The following is an 18,015-nucleotide window of genomic DNA, read 5'->3' on the forward strand; positions in this document are numbered from 1 at the left end:
GAATTTGTTAATTGTTTATTAATGAAATTACTATTTTAAGAGATTGTGAGTGATTTTAGGAATTTGTTACAAGATCCTAAGAGAAAAGAATGGATCTGAAATGATCCATTTGATGTATTGTATTCGTTATAAAATATAGTCTTCGTGCATTTGTAGGGGGGGCCAGACACCATGTAACATCAAGAGCGAGAGAGCGATCTGGCTCATGGAAGCGTGTTGTAATTCGAGCTCGAAACATTAATGAAATCTGTGTATTTTATGTACTCTGGATCATGCGTATTTGTGTGCATTTTTAAAAAGATTAAGGTTTAAATTCGTCCGAAATCCTGTGGTTGTGATCCTCTGAATTCTTCAATACTAGTAAAATCTGTTAATGGCGTGGAGATGGTTTGAGATCTTGTTACAGAAAGCGCAGCAGAAATTAAAACAAATTCCGTAGGCCCATAACCCACAGGTCGTGCGTGTGGAAGAAAGTCGCAGCTTTGCTGCGCATTAGAGAAGAAGGCGGTTTTTCCGTCATCATGAGGTCAGCGAAGAATGATAGCATTCTGTAGAGAAGGGCCAGAGTTTTGAAAAGAAAATAAAGGGCTTTGTGAAGGATGAATTACTCTCCAAGATGCAGAACCAAACTCTTTGTGACCATTGAAGACTGAACCCTTTGTATGGCACCTCTTGGAATGACCAAATCTCTGATGAAGGAAGAAATCCTTGTGCTAGACCGAACTTCTGCGAAGAGACCTAATTTCTGAGGAAGGATCGAGTTCTGTGAAAGGCAGAAGGAAGTATCTTAAACAGACCTAATCAGTGGGCAGACCTATGACTTGAGTAGGAGGATGGACCAGGTTTGACCTAGTTGTTGACTTAGATGTATTTCTGTTGGATTGAAGAATTGTCTACTGAAAGGGTTGCTGGGTTTTTCCCCATGTGGGTTTTCCTAGGGTAAATCTCCTGTGTTCTTGTGTGGCTGTCTCTTTATGATTTTCTGGCATATTGTTACTGTTGATGTCTTCTGTGTAATTTGCTTAATGATGAAATCATGGATAAGATTGTGTAAAAGAATTAAATCATCAAGATAAATTGTCAGTATAGAAGACAGTATAAAATTCAACAGTCACATGAAACAACTGAAGCATGGTGTAAGCACTTTTGGAGTGATACCGAAAGACAATTGGCTGGCTACCAAGCAGTGGACATGGAGGAGGAAAAGTTTTCATCTATGCTAGGTATTCCTGTTGAAGGAACTAAAGGTTGGGAGGGGAGCTTGGCCAACTCATCAACCCCCTATCCTTGGAATAATTATGATTTTACATGTAATGCTGATGTTAGAGATTCCAATACATCAAGGAGATGGTTCGATCCTCGAGGCAGTGTCATCATCCCACCCACCTGCATTAAGTTTACACTACTTTGTGAAAGTCTCATTGTTCATTCCCCATCTAGCAGAAGCAGAGATATGAGACTGAGAAGCACAATTAATGTCAGCCTCTCATCCATATTGCAAGGGAAAATTGCAGAAGGCAATCACTCTTACTTTGGAACAACTCTAGGATGAAAATATGGCTCTGTGGTACAATGTTGGGCTGTGGTTGGCTGCAGCAGAGAAGGCATAAAAAATCAACAGCAATGAAATCAAGTGGAAGATGGAACTGAATATCTGGAAGTGGGACCAAGCTTTCATGGTACTCCAAAATATTAAATTCAAACTAGAAATCCTGAGTAATGTCCAGAAAGGTGATACAAATGAAGCAAAGAAACAGGTTGAGCATCTGAAGGGTAAATTAACCGCAAAGGTGAATACCTGCAGAATTTATACAAGTCAGAGCATCGATAGCACCATCTTTAGGAAGCTCCAGAGGCCAAAAGTGTTTGCGGGAGGGAGATCATCAGGGTAAAGGCATGTAGCATTGGGTGATGAGAGGAGAAGGGGCTGATGGAGATGGAAGCGTAACTCAGAGTTGCAGAGGAGCAAACACCCCTGGTTCCAGGTAAATGTCATTTATCTTATGCTCTATTTGCGTACTGTGATAGGAGAAGGCCAGTATATGCATACAAATAGGGCTTTAATCTGTAACAGAACTCTGACATCTTTTTTAATTTTTAAATATATCCTTTTATTATGAATATACATATTTGAAAGTGTGTATATGATATACTTTTTCTTGGTTCCGCACGGTCTACAGTGCAATTAATATGTATGGAACGAAGCATATGGCAAAAGCATCTTACAAAAATCAAATTTCAGGGACATTTGGCTTTAGAAGTACAGGTGGCTGTCAAATTCTAAACTTAAGACAATAAAATCAGTTCTCGATCCAGGGAAACCAAATGACTTATGAGATCTGAAATTCCTTTGTCCCTAACTACAAGTTGGTGAGAAACTTCAACACCACCTCTCTAAAACAGTTGAGGACATAGCGAGAAGTTTCAAACTAGTAACAACAGGCTTCGGATTGTTGTACCCCAACACAGAACAGCTATATTACTGCAGTGATCTGGTAGCCTATTCAAGCACTATAAATTAAATGACTTGGGAAAATTATTGGCATATTCATTTTTGTAGAGAAGCGAGAAGCATTCCTCAGTCAGGTGTAGGAAGTGGGGCCAATCCATCAACTCCTGCAGATGCATTGGCTGCAGTGAATGTGGGCACTAGCACAGGCCTGCTAACCTGCACCGTGACATTGCAAAGTTATGTACCAAGTCCACCTTTGCAAGCTCATTGCAGTGGCAGAGGCAAGGTGTATTCTACATTCTGGGTGGGAAGGGTGTGCGTTCAACGGTTCACCAATGCATTCGGTGCACCCGGACGTTGCCAAGAGATACGCAACCTGGATGTTTGCAAAGGGATATGTAACCTTAACGTTTGAAATCTCTAGATGATTGAGCTTATATGGATTTATGCTACTACACTCCCTCAAAGCAGTAAACAATCTTTCTTGATCCAATATTTCAATTCAGAAAGCTAATAAGAAAAACCCAAAAGTAAAATTGAACATCACAAAAAGCCCAAAAGAAAACATTAATTCATTGTACAAAGTAGAGCAGGAGGCTTATACATACCCGAATGTGTTATCCTTGGACCAGCCATAGAAAAACCCAAAAGTAAAATCGAACTTCACGAAAGACCCAAAAAGAGAACTTTAATTCATTGTACAGAACATAGCAGGAGGCTTATACATACCCGAAGGTGTCATCTTTGGACCAGCCAGAGAAGGAGGCAACTTTAGTCAGAGACTTCTTCCATTCGTCAATTTTTGCCTTGGGGTACCTGGCTTTCTTGTGCTGGAAGGCCTTGGCGAAGGCGCCTCTGTCGGGATACCGGACTTCTGTAGGGGAAACGTCATAAAATAGAGGTATTATGAGCCCACCTGACTTGCACATTCGAGACACCTCCTCGAGACACCAATAGGATTCGGCATAGTTCTTCGAGAATATGGGTATGAGTATCGCACTGTCCTCAATTGCCTTTATTATCGTCGAGCCGATCGCGTCGCCTCTCTTCAGCATCTCGCTGTCCAGAAAGGTATTAACTTCTGCATTCTTGAGTGAAGCGTAGAGATGATCTACAAATGTTTTCCTAATGTCGCCCCCTCTGAAACTCAGGAAAACATGGTATTTCCTGCTAGCAGGAGACAGAATTCGCTGCGAGGGATTGTATCTCGTGAAAGACATGATAATGAAAATCAAGATATCTATTTTCTCAACCGCTCTTACCACACCCTTGTGCTGCAGAAAACAAATTCCCAAGCGTAAGCCATACAAAATTGGAAAGCTGTGCGGCTTAAACGAAGATATATAAATGGGACACCGGTGTTAAATGTTTCCCTTGCAGGTTTTGCAGGCGAAGTCGGAGTTACAGGTTCTGCAGGCCTTCGTTTCAGTAGGCGCTTTTTACAGTTTAGAATTAGACATAAGGGAGTTGTGTAGTATAATAAATAGAGTTGCCTTGCTATTTTTAAAAAAAAATGAAAGTTAATTATAAATAAAATAATAAAATATTTCAAGAATTAGACATAAAGGAATTGTGTAGCATAATAAATGGAGTTGACTTTTAATATTTTAAAAAATGAATGTTAATTATAAATAAAATAATAAAATATTTCAAAAATCATCTAAAATAACGCATTGCATAATGAATATCAGTATAAGACATAAAGGAGATGTGTAGTATAATAATATTAAGGCTTGATTTACGATATTAAAAAAATTTATTCTGTTTCAATTATAAATAAAATAAAACATTTCAAAAATCATTTCAGTTTTAATAATATATTTTTTTTTTTGGTAAGCAAAGGTGAGATTCTTCATTTCTATTACCATAAAATAGGAAACATAAACATAAACATATGGGCCGGTCTCAACCCGCTCCAAAGGGAAACCGGGTTTCTTGACCCCCTGAGGTTCTTAACAGCCATCCAAAAATAAAATACCATCAGTCTTTCTACCCATGCTATATATCCCGTTATCCAAAAATAGAAACCCATCAGTGTTTTTTCCCATATTACATATCCATCTACCTTTCCTACAGTGAAACAGAATATGATTTTAGTCATGCAAAACTAGTATATCTACAGCAAACTAAAAGCAAAAAACCTCTTTTCAGCGGCTCCATCTGCTACTAGGTCCGAGTCTCCAGATTTGTCTCATTCTCTGTCTTAACACCCATACCACTGGCTTGAAGAAAAAAGAAATATATAATTAAAATACCTACGTTAAATCCAGAATTAAGAATAGGATTAAATCTTAATTTATGAATTAATTCTATGGAATGTAATTACTAAAATTTGGATAAAATTATAGTAATAGTTTAACAATGTGATTTTTATTTTCAATCTATACTTAAAATACCTACATTAAATTCAGAATTAAAAATAAAATTAAATCTTAATTTATGAATTAATTCTATAGAATGTAATTATTAAAATTTGAATAAAATTAAAATTATAGTAATAGTTTAATAACGTGATTTTTATTTTCAAATTAATTTTATCTAAAATGAATTAAAACTTAGGAAAATCACAGTTTAAATTTAGGGAAATCACAGTTTAAATTGAATTGATTTAATTTTATATTTTAGGAATTTTCTAAGATATTGAATTTGTTTTTGTATTGAAAAGAATATACTTTAAATATTAGTAAATATTTTGTTATCAAATTTATGTATCACAAAAATAGAGAGTTATCTAATTTTAATAAAAGATAAAAAAAATCACTTTTAAACCATCTTGGACTATATCTAAATGATCAAAATTTTAAAAATACCACTTTGCACTATGTCTAAATGATCAGAATTTTAAAAATACCACTTTGCACTATATCTTTCCACTTTGCACTATATCTTTTTTTTTTTTCAGAGAGAAAATCACCATGTATATTATATTAAGAAAATATAATAAGCTGAAACATGAAGGGCCGTATTAGACCAGCCGAAAATACTGTTCCTGAATGACAATGAAGGCGTTGCCTTTGAGCCTAATATGAGAAGGATACTGAAACCAAAAGAGGTCACAGATCATAACAAAAAATCTTAAACATGTTCACAATGTCCATCCAAAATTATACCAAAAAGAAGAAAACCACATAGATTTAAGCAGGACCGAAATAGAAGAAAAAACATGTCAGTCCGAAGCAGCCAGTGCAGATATGGAGACCAGCACTGAATCAATTGGAGCGTTTGACTCCTGGAAAATGCGTGCATTTCTCCACTTCCAGAGAAACCAGCAGGTAAGGATAAATATCGATCTCCAAGCTGGAACCTGATCACTCCACCACTTGAAAGCGTCCTGTACAGAGGAGAAAATTTGATGAGGAAAACCATAAGATAATGAAAGTTCATACCATATTTTGGTCGATGCCGGACATTGAAAAAACATATGGATGTTTGTTTCCGGCGCTTGACAGCGCATGACACATCTGCCAGGACCCGTCCAACCTTTTCTTTGCAGAACCTCCCATGAAAGGTTCCTATTGGAAAAAGCCAACCAGGAAAATAAAATAGCCTTGAGCGGGCATGAAGATTTCCAGAACTTCGAAGGAAACAAGGGCATAGGGAGCGGCTGTAGAGTAGACGAAGCAGCGGCATATAGATCTTTTACAGAGACCGGCAGAGAGGAGCGTGAGTTCAACCATACCAAAACATCATTGGTCCCAGTTTGCTTAATTCCTTTTTCATCAAAACTCTTTACCGCCGATACCCATAGATGACACAGAGCGGGAGGCAAATTGAGATCATCAGCAGCCTTCCAGATAGGCGTCGATGAGGACCATGCATGAATCAGCTTGTTCCATGTGAATAGACCCCGTGAGTGCAGGAAGGAAATGAGGTCAGGAGCGAGAGAATCTTCCAATCCGAGAACAGTCGGTTCCAGGCCAATAAGAATACTGGAGCCTGTGTTAAAGCGCCATCTAAGGAAATCAAAAAAGAGCTTCTGAATCTTTCTGTATCCGAGCCATATAGCACTATATCTAAATGATCAGAATTTCAAAAATAGGATTACAACTACTAAAATCTAAAATCTAGATGAAATGTTTCAATGAAAGGTAAAAAAAATCATTTTGAACTATGTCTAAATGATTAGAATTTTAAAAATAGGAGTGCAATCACTATAATTTAGATGAAATGATAAGAGTTTTAAAAATATTCTGCTCTATAGGAGTAACAGGAGCTATGTACAAAATTAATTTGGTTTCCAATAGAAATTATGGCATTATTTTTTTTTAATTTGGGTTGCTGATGTCAAGCTTTAGGATTTTGGGTGCCCCATGAGTTCTTGACAGTGTTGAATACAGTTTAGCCAAAAAAATCAGATTTAAACACTTTGTTCACGCGATTGACCTTGTTAAACAACACCTCTTAGAAATTTCCAAAAACATTTCATCCAATATAAATTATATTCCACCAAATTTTCATAATAAAAACACGAAACATAATATAAGAGTACCCTCAAAATTAAAAATAAAAATAAAAAAAATAAAAATATATTAACATCCTTAACACATAAATCATCATTTTTAAAACTATAAAATATATTAATAATAATAATAAAATTCCAACCATAAAAATTCATCTATACAAATTCATTAAGGCACAATATTGCCCATACTCAAATCCTGAAAACTGTTGAATGTGCTGAATTCCGAATTCCATACGAAATTCCAAAGTCTCCCTATAAAATTTGATAAAAATAAAATCCACTATGAAACAAACAATTAATTGTTTTAATATTAAAAATTTAAATTAAATTAAAAAGATAATACTACCATTAATTACTTAAGTAATAGAGCCCTTAGAACGCTATCTCCTATTTTTGTTGGACAAAATATCTAAAGCAATCCCTAGAAGTCCACTAGAGAAATGTTTCATGTGTTTCCTGGATAATCATGAAGCGTTTTTTAATAGAATTCTCCGTGGATTCGGTGAAATGATATTATTTTTTTCCAAATTGCTGGGAACAATACGTTCCTGACGAAAGCATGTGCACACTGTTGGACCCATGGATAGTTTAATAATTGGAGGCCAATTTCTAGCAACCTTCATGCTACTTGACGTTGCCCAACACTTTGACTGAATGTCTCTTTTTCATCACAAGGACAAGGTTCATGCTGCTTGCTGGAGCCCCGGAGGTTAGCTTTAAAATGTTTTTTAAATTAAAAATTTATGGAAAAATATGTCCTTTGAAATTGACGTGAGTATTCTGCACTCTTACGGTAAAGCATTGGATTAATATATACAGGAGATATACAGCATGCCCTCGTCGAAATTGTTTTGAATTGTTTTGAATTTTATTTTATTTCATAATGTAGGTCATTAGTAAATGTATTTATTTGAAGTTCCACACATTGGATTATTTAAAACAACATTTCTCTGAAGAGCCCCACAAATTATTTGGATGGATAGAATCCATATATCAATTTAAATTAGAATGTTCTCCTAATAGGGATATTCAAATTATTTTGGATATTCTAAATTTATATATATCAAATTTTAAGGTATCTTTGAGTGATATTATAAGGAGTTAACACTATAACAATGATATTTATTTTTAAGAATATTTTTATAACAATGATATTTTTTTTGGATTGATAAATATTTTAATTCTTCTTGTTCAATTAAAAATAATTTTATTAACTTAAAATTCTAATTTTAATAATGGATTACATAACATGAAAAAATTTAACATTATTTCCTAAATATTTTTAGTAAAAAAACAATAATTTTATTTAATTTAAGATTTTAATTTCAACAAAGATTCATCTTGGTTTGAAGATGAACCACATTGGATTGTTTGAAACGTGTCTACCAAAATCTTCAATGTGATTTCTTTCAAAATATTTTATGTAAAAAGATTATCTAATTAAATTTCAATGATAAATATTATAATACATAAAATGTTTAATTTTTTCCCCAAATACTTTTGAGTATGCAAAATTGAGCATTCAACTTTGTATATCTAAATATATACACTATTAAATGTCTATAATTCATGGTTGGAAGGTAATGCATGAGTGTGCAGGTCAATCATCGCAGTAGGGTTAGTGATTCATGTGGTCTCTATTTCTCTACTGTATGTGGTTAGAGTGCCGATCTTCTCGTGTTTCCCATCATTTTTTCCATTCTTTCCTCAACATTTTTATTTTTGTCTTCATCTCTCTGACCTATGTATGTCTTGAGGTTTTATTGTCGGTTTCTACTAGAAAAGGTTTGTTTATAGGTGGCTCTTTGCTGGGGTTTGTTATATTTGACATGGCAAAGATGTGTCCCCCAACAATGGCGGACATGGAACCTCTCAATTATGATTAGGATATGTTAGATTTTTAGGGCATATGGGCCCAACTGCCTCAATTAGGTCGGGAGATTCATGGAGGGCGTATCATATGCTCGGTTGGAGTGTTTTTTCCTGCCCCATTTATTTCCATCGAGCCTCAAAGTCTAGGGTTTCTCGCATTTGGAGGTAAGGTGCTTTCCTCTTGCGCATCTCTATCCCTTGCTAGGGCTTGGGTGTCAGGTAATGTCTTGTTGATGCTATTAACTTCAAATGTTTTTCATCCATCCCCTGGGTCTTTAGGTTTAACAACCCCAACCATGTCTCTCCAACAATTTTCTGAGTCTTGGGATTTAGGGTTCAATTCTCATCTTTCTGTGGCTTATGACGGTTTCTTTGTGGGTCAAGGTTTTAGTGTGGGTTTCCTCCTCCCTAGGGTCTCTTCATCCATTTCTCTACCTTCTATCCCTCCAGATTTTCCCCTGAGGAGTTTTCTTTTGAGGGATCTAGTTTCTCAGGTAGCGGGCGGAAGGTCATTCATCGTGGTCAAGAAGTGTTGTCTGCTAGCAAGGAGGATTCTTTTGTGCCTGAAGGAGATTTTCCAAGTAAGGAAAAGTGTGGCATTTAGGATAAAAGGGAGAAAAAACACTTTATTAAACATATCGAGAATGTGTTGATGTCCTTATCCTTGGGTGCAGATGTGGCCATTTAGTAGGGAGAGGCCTTATGTTGGATGTTGCTGGTTAGCAGGATGTAGAGTTGGAAATCTAGTTTTTCCTTTCTTACATAATGGGTGGAGTCAATAGTGCATCCATTGTTAAAAAACCCTATGTTTGTTAGGGTTTTGGCTAAGGGTTGGGTGCACCTCATCTTCTAGAGTGAAGAGGACATGGAGTAGGTAACATGCAAGGTCTTGAAGATTGACCCTTCACTTATTGTATTTAAACCCTGGTCCCCTCTTTTTGATGCAAGATGTGATTAGACAAACATTGTTCCTCTTTGGGTGAGAATTCTTGGTCTTTCTGGCCATTTTGGCACGAGATCGTATTTTTAGATATTGGCAATATGTTGGGGGCTTACTTGGAACATGACTCTTCTTATCTTACCTGTAGTGATATGTCCATGACTTGTATCCTCATTGGTGTGGACCTTTGGGGTGGGCTCCCGGGTGCAATTGACGTGGGATCCGAGGTTGCTCCTCTTGATTTGGACTACAAAGGAGTCCCCTTCAAATGCAGGAGGTGCCATAAACACGAGCAATTTGCAAAATATTGTGTGCTCCCTCTACATAAGAAGGTGAATAGAATTAGGGATTTTGCTTAGGTCGACAAAAATGTACATGGGGTCCAATCTCAGGAGACACTAGTATCTACATCTTGCATGAATTATGTTGGCTTTGATGATGATGTTCAAGTTGCTTTGTAGTCGACTTAGTGATCTCAACCAAATGTCCATCATGTTAAACACACACGTGGAATGGATAGGCAAGAGATAAGATAAGCATGAGATGCATTTTCTATTCACAATGATATACCTTTATAATACATTCTTATAATCGTTGGCTTCTTATTCCAAGGTCTCTTGGACTCCAGTGATTGTTCACATTCCACCACACCAACCTTTAGCAGATTAGGTGTCCAACACTCCCCTCTGAATCCAAAGGGTTATATATGAGTGCAAGATAGCTATAATAAAAAATACAATAATGCATGATAGCAACAGGCTAAATGTGCTCTCTCAAATGAAGATATAAGGTGGGAGAACTTGAGGTCTCAACTAACAATGGATTAAGGATGACTGCCAACACTGGAATGCTTAGTGTTGTTCTTGGAACTCATCCAAATCTGGCAAGAAGTTGAAATATTCTACTAGAGGAAGTGCTCCATGATGATTTGTGTAGCTTGGGAGGTACTCCAAGCCCTATGGTTCAGGGTTTGGAAGACAAAGCACCACAAGGGCAGCTTGTGGGCTTGGAACCCAAATGTGGGGTTTTGCACCCATCATGATTTGGGCCAAAACTGTGATGGAGGTATGACATGTGTTGGATGAGGATGATAGTGCTCGACGATACGATTCCAACGCATCGAGAATCATTTGAATCCAAGTTGTCATTAGAGAGAAATGAATTTTTGAAGTTGAAAAGGTAATTATTGGTTACCAAGTCATGTAGGCTTGGTGTAAAAATAGTCCAATAGATGTAGTTCTTTGAAATTCATGGAGCCCCTTATATGTCTATAAATTAAGGGAGATTTGGAGTCATTTGAGCATCCAATTTTGGGCAATACACACCAAAGGTAGCTCTGAAATTTTGTGAAGGCTAAGCCACAATAAAAGGAGCCAAGGGACAACAAAAGGAGGTTGAGGTACAGTTGTAGATGATCGAGTGTTGTAGGTGACAGTGAGGGTGGTTTTAGGTTGTTTGAGGCATGTTTTAGGGTTGTTCTTGGGTGTGTTTGCAGGGCAGAAAGGCTGCAGTCTAGAGGAGTGTGAGACTATTGTTTTAAGGCAGACTAGGGCATGTTTTGGAGGGGACCGAAGCTATAGTCTGCTGCTGGGCTAGGCCACAGGCCATAGCCAGCAGTTGGAGGCCCTTAAGGGTTGCGTCTAGGTGGACAAAGCAATAAAGGGATAATGTGGCACAAGGAGGCTTCTTCTAGGGTGAATCGCAACCTTTAGAGGCTTGTATAGGTGACTATGTGTTGGGTGGAGGCAGCATGGTGTGCCCTAACCAGTGGTGCAGCAAGGTGAAACAACAGTGTTTGGAGATGTGTATTGGGTCAAGTTCGTGACTAGATTGGATCATGTTTATTGTAACATGTTGATGACATGTGTATGACATTCCAAGGTGGTGAATTATCATACTAGGAGCGGATTCAACAGTGAGTGGATTGGGTGTCATAGGTCTATTGGAGGGCAGTGTGTTGGCTACCCAAAGTAGCCCTAGAGTAGCAGACAAGAAGGACGTTGTTGGTGCATGATTGGGTGAAGTATTCTAGCCTTATGTGTAGCTCTTTGATCAACAAAAGAGGCTACTAGAAGGCAAATTGGAGCTCGGGAATTAGACCTACCTAGAGAGCAGTTTGATTAGCCCATGTTCATTGTAGCAAACATGACTTCCTGCTTTTTATTTCCGTTGTGCAAAGGACTTTATGGTTGAGATTCTTGGTTCGGTAGCGTCAGTGATTTTAAGACTCTAACCTAGACCCAAGGTCATAGAAATTCAACATGGTATCAGAGCGTATATGAGCTACTTTGAGGGATAGTGCATCAGAGTGTGCACAACGAAGTACGTGAGAGGGAGTTGGTCACATTATAAGTGAAGGGCTTACTACAATGTCGAAGTTGTAGGCAGGTCTCTGGTATGGGGACAGGTTGGAAGGATTGTCCAACTATAGTCCTTGGAAGGAAAGGATCAAGTTGGTCTTACAGATTTGTTATCACTCCAAAATTTCTCTAGAGTTGTTATTAAAGAAATGATAGAGGTAACCACAAACCTACCTTGGAGATTAGGATCTAGCCTTCCTAATGCTCAGAGAGGGCTCTCTCTTTATGATTTAACTTTGTTTTAGTTATTTGATTTTAGGCTAGTTATGATTGTACTTGGGTTTTGATTTGGATTTGGTGGTGGAATCCTTGACTTAGATGGATAGAGGGATGTCTTTAACCATTGGGCTATGGGGTCAAGTGTCAAGCAAACAGGACTGGATCAAGTTCTAAAAATAGTGTCTATAGGGCAAGGTAGTTGAGTAATTTCAAATTGTAAGGGTGGATGATGAAGTTGGTTTCAATAAGATCCAAGGAACAATTAAGGGTTCCTTAGACCGGATTATGAAGGAAGTGAAAGAGGTCAACCTAGATGGGAGAGAAATTAAGAATTCTCAGATCTGGATATCAGAGGAAAACATTAAAATGATTAACTGTTCAAGACAGAGTGTACTTAAACAAATTTTGAAATAAGTTTCCAATTAATTCATTCACTTTAGATAACATGTAAGTTTGTGAAATACATATGAGAATAACAATTTGACAAAAGAAAATACTTCACTGTAATAGCTCAACACATGAATCCTGTAATGCAATCTCTTTATTACTCAGTCCAGTCTGCTGACTTGAAAAAATTTGGTACAATGAACCCTCAGGTTACAGATTAATACAACTCTACAAATGTCTAGCAATCCACCCTCAATATTTTGAATTATGAAGTATTTATACAGAATTAATTTACAAAATATACCAAACTGTCTTAGGAATTAATCTAGGAAAAAGAAATATCTTCATGCAAGAAGATAGAGACAGATGTTCAATTGTTGTATGTTGTCCATGTTTATTTGGTTGTATTGTCTTTATGCTTTGATATTTTGTTGTTTATTCTCTGCCTTGTTGTTGGTCTTCTACGTTGGTTGTTCTTTTTACTTTTCCCTTTCAACTGATACACTTTCACATGCTACTCCTTCATCTGGTTGATCTATTATTCTTCTTTCATTGTGTTGTTTTCACTTCTACTGTGCATTTTTACAGGAGGCCATTTAACTTTTCCAATGTGTCTGCATCTAGTAATTGAATATTTACCATCCTCTTGTAGATTTCATCTGCTTGTGTGTACTTGGAAAAAGTGGGTTTGTTCACAAAAAGGTGTTTTACCTCATGCTGGAGGTAGAATAGGTTCTCAAAAGTTTGGTACAGAACCTTTCCTATAGGCATCCCATTCATAGAGGAATTGTTTGCTTGATCTCTTGCCACCTCTCTGATTCTCCTATTGTAGTCTTCCTGTGGCATCAATTTGTCATTTATCACCAAGGGAATTGGCAAACCTTTCTTCCTTAGAGCATCAAACTTTACCATGAACCTGTATATAGCTAGTTGTATGGTCAGGCATTTGTCTTCAAGGTTCATCATTAAATTCCTCTTGGTGAGCACCTTTTTCACCTCTAGTATGGTTCTAGTCCTGTCAGGTATGTCCATCTCCTACAAATCATATCTGTTTTTAGAGTTAAGGAAATGGATTATTCTAGTGGCTTCTTCTAGTATGTCTCCCAGTTCAGCCTTAACCCTCTGAATTGCATCTGTAGACTCTTTGACTAAATCATTTTGTTCAAAGATGACTTGAATGGATGGCCAAATATCATTGACAAAGTCAATGATATTGGCCCATAACTGTTCTTTAGCTTGGTCATTGGCTCCTTTAATGTCAATTATTTTTCCAATCTCTTCATTCTTTCAGTCAACCTGGTTGACTTTTGAACTTCTTCCTTGTGCATAATCTGTGTAAGCTTATTCTCGTTTTCTAAACTTGTTTTCTTTTCTTTAAGCTTTTTTATCTCTGTGGTCTGAATGGACATGTCCTCCATTGCTTTGGCCAAATTGCTTGCCTCATCACTTGGTTGGGCTGCTGCTGATGTCAAACCTGTTGTTGATGTAGATGTTGTGGCAATTGGTAGTGCTGTAGCCAGTGGAGCTGTAGGAGCCAATGAAGCTACCAAGGTGGATGGTACTGTTGTAGTGACTATTGGAATGGAAGTGGCAATGGCAATCTCAAGGCTGGCCTATTTTAACTGTATTAAGTTGTCCAACTCCTTTTCCATTTCTTTCAACTGATCATTCAATTGCAAAATGAGGTCCATCATCTCCTCTTGCTGAGTTTGGCTTTTAAGGACCTCCTTGGTCTTTGGATGCTCTAAATTAGGTAGCTTAATTGTTTCTTCAAAGCAGCAATATCCTCATTTTTTTCTTTATTAATTTATCTGCAGATTTAACATCATTGGGATTATACCCAAGCTCAATCACCAAGTCTTCTAGTGACTTGATTATGTTGTCCTTGGCCTGTGAGGAGGCCTTTTCCAGCTTGTATTGTGCAATGATATTATCTAAGGAGCTTTGGAGTTTGTGGGTAGTCATAGCTTTATTTGTCGTGGTGGAATAGATCATCTCACCTGCCTGTTGTGAAACTCAATTTGGTCAATGGGGTGAACATCCCTGGCCAAAACTTCAAAATCTGTTTTCTTATAATCTATTGATGATCTTGGCTGATGGACTGTAGGTTGCATGAATGTCATTTTCATCTTCCTAGTCTTAATGTCAAAGGCTGATATTAACCTATTTTGATGGCAGGTGTTTGCTTGAAGTACTAGCCGTAAGTCTCAGCCTTCAATGCCTCATTCCTCAACTTAATTTCTTTGTACTTCTCCTCAATATCTTTCCCTTTATCCACAGGCTTGCTGGATGAAGAGACTTCAATGCTGAGTTGTTTCTCAATAAGTTGGCTGTTTGAGGTAGAAGGTTGGTGTGTTTCTTCTGAAGTTGCTGGCCCTTTATTCCTTCCAACCATTGCTTCCGTGTTAGTGATTTCCACTGTGTCAATGGTGTTTTCTTGTTCAGTTATCGGATTAAGCTTGGGCCTTTTCCTGTAACTGATCTCAAATTGATCATCTGTGGTTTCCATGGTTGAACTACTACCTTCTTCCCTGGTTCCTTTTGCATTTCTGTCTTCATTTGCTGGAGTCTGTAAAAGAGGAGGAATATTCATTGGTTCTTGTAGTTCTAGAACCTGCATAAAGGAACTAGTATCAATCTGCTTTTCCACATCAATTAATGTATTCTCCACATCTACTACAGTACTATCCATATCTATCAAAGTGTTTTCCAACCATCATGATTGGTTGGCAAATCTCTCAATGTCTGGCCTAGGATGATGTATGAAAGGACCCAATTTGACCTTGAGCCTTAGTTTATTTATGACTCCATGAGGGTCATATTGGCACATAAAACTATTCTTGAAATTCATGTTCTGTAAAATCTTATCTTCCTTTGGTCCAACTTCTCCAGTATTGCAAATAAAAAGGCCCAATTGATTTTTCATTTTGAACTGGGTCTTCTTCCTAGCTGATAGGAAATTGACTTCATCAGAGTTTATAATTTGCCTAAAGTATTCTAATGCAAATATCCTCATGGGGAGGTATTTAGGCAGTTTTTAGGGAGCTAGTTGGCATCCATATATCCTCATCTCTGTGTGGTTCTGGTATAAATACTAGTCTCCCACTCTATTGTTCTTTGTCAATTGTAAAACCCTTTTATGTTCCTGACTGATCCTGGGCTGATAGCTACTGGTTAGCATGTTTATAAGAGTATGCACAAATGAATCAATGAAGTCTTTGTAAGTAAATATAGTGGAATACATTTGGATCAATGGTGTCCAATAGATGACTGATCTTGGATTGCCTTTGGTGTCTAACTTTTGAATGTTGATTGGAAACTTGTCTGACTGATAATATAAGAACATGTGAAACAATACAGATGAGTATTTGAATACTCTCTCATTTGGTAGTCTGATGAATTGTTCATGAATTCTGTCTACTATGAACTAAGCATAGTTATAAATTATAGCAGGAGGATTGCCTGGGCAAAAGATAGAAAGGAAAGCCATGAAAACCTCATCCATATGTTCATTTGTGGTGTACCCTAAAATACAGGAGAGCATGGTTATGATTTGTCTGCCTCTCTCAAAAAAAATGGTGGCAGCATAAGGAGGACTATCAGTAGGAGTATGAGACTCCTCTATGATGAAAGTTTGAAAAATCTGGGCCATCTTGGGCAGGTTTAGCTTGGTATAGAGGTTAAGCAAGCCTTTAATTGAAAGTGGGGTCTCATTTTGGATTGGCTAGATTTGCAACGTTTGATTAATGGATTCTGCAGTAATGGTAAATAAAACTTGTTGGTCAGGGGTGACTATTTCTCTTTGACTGGGAATGTAGCAAGCTTGGTAGAAGTGGATGATTTCTGGGAATGGGTGTACCTGTGGGAAACAGTACTTGCGAAAATCTAACTCCCAAAGGTGAATGTCATCATTCTAGTTTAAAAACTTATCTTTACTCCAGCAGTGGAGTTTCAGTAGGTAGGCAAGGGAAGCAATATCTTTAATTTGAAAGTCTCTATCGGCTAATGCAAGGTGGTCAATATCCAGGTGAGAGGTTTGCATAGGTCTTACATCCAGAGAGGTTTGGGAAGCCATAATTAGGTTTAATGAATTGAATTATACTTTATGTGGCTTTTGGGAGTAAGGTTTAGGAGCTTCTGAATAGTGGAAGGGTAATTTCAATTTGTAAAAAAGGGTTTAGGATGTACGGTAGGTTTCTCTTCAATTCAGGAAGGTTTTTTAGTTAATTTAATTAATTAACCATTCAATAATTACTATGCTTTTTTCAAATTCACAGGGTCATTCTGGTTTTTCCAAGAATACCTGGAAATTGGTGATTTGGTGTGCAGATGAGGTTTTGTGGTAGCTGCAGAGGGTACTGAGGCTTGAACTGGATATTTTTTGCTTCAATTTGGTGTCTGCAATGTCTTCAGGTGGCAATTGGTGGCTAAATTGGTCACTCAGAGGTTCTGGGTGTCACAATTGGCTTACAGCGGTTTGCAGTGAAAATGAGCGAAAAGAGCAATTTGGGGCATTTTCGGCCTTTTAACCGATAACAGTTACATTTTGGCGTGGAATTTATTGGATGAACAATGGGTATTTTTGGTTTAGGCGGGGAGGTGGTTTTGTTTGAAATCACACTGCTTTTGGATGGTGGGCGGTATTTTTCGCGAGCATGTGAGATACCCTGGTGTCGCCACGTAGCAGAACAGTGCCCGACCAAAACCGGGAATCTTGCGTGCTCTCGGGCTGTTAACGGTTAGACGATGAATCCGCGCAATATGGTTGTGTGCCATTAGATCTGGGGGTGGGAGATCGGAGTGATATCGCGTAGTTGAGTTGCACGAATGGAATCGAGAAAGTGATGGCAGGGCCGAGGTTTAATTACAAAGAATTGTAATTAATTAACCAATAATGTTGGGATTTTTAATATAAGCCAATGGTTAATAAAGGTGGGACCATAGGTTATATGGCGGGGTTTTTTAACTGCACCAAGGGTTGGTGGGTTAAAAAGGGTGTCAGGGAATTTATAACGTGGGGGATTTATTTACATAATGCGGGGGCATAGTAAATAAAAACTAAAGGATAAAGGGTTTTGTGGGTTTTTAAGGGGAAAAGGGAAATTAATAAGGGGAAAAGTAATATTTGTAATGGGGAATGGGTTTCACACTAGGGAAAAGGGTTTTGGGAAGGGGGAACGATTTTTGAAGGGTAATATCTAGGGATATGTGTGAAATCAAGGGTTAAAGGTCAAAGTGAGGGGAAAATGTATTTATAAGAAATGAAGGGATAATGGGAAAATTAGCAAATAAGTATGTGGGGGTGTAGTGAAATGAGGGGAAA

General features: G+C 37.5%; 1 protein-coding gene across 1 annotated transcript in view; it reads right to left on the minus strand.

Annotated features, from left to right (window-relative positions):
* Positions 1-3,922, minus strand: part of LOC149244934 (disease resistance protein RML1A-like) — a 33,538-nt gene extending 29,616 nt beyond the window's left edge. The window contains exon 1 of the mRNA XM_089457624.1: positions 3,182-3,922. Within this exon, the coding sequence (XP_089313750.1) occupies positions 3,182-3,672 (491 nt within the window). The 5' untranslated portion in view covers positions 3,673-3,922. The remainder of the gene's footprint in view (positions 1-3,181) is intronic.
* Between the last annotated feature and the right edge of the window lie 14,093 nt (positions 3,923-18,015).

The sequence above is a fragment of the Pinus tabuliformis genome, chromosome 7 (assembly GCF_031772625.1).
Source record: "Pinus tabuliformis cultivar Carrire ecotype Pingquan chromosome 7, CPIR1, whole genome shotgun sequence".
NCBI classification, from domain to species: Eukaryota; Viridiplantae; Streptophyta; class Pinopsida; order Pinales; family Pinaceae; genus Pinus; species Pinus tabuliformis.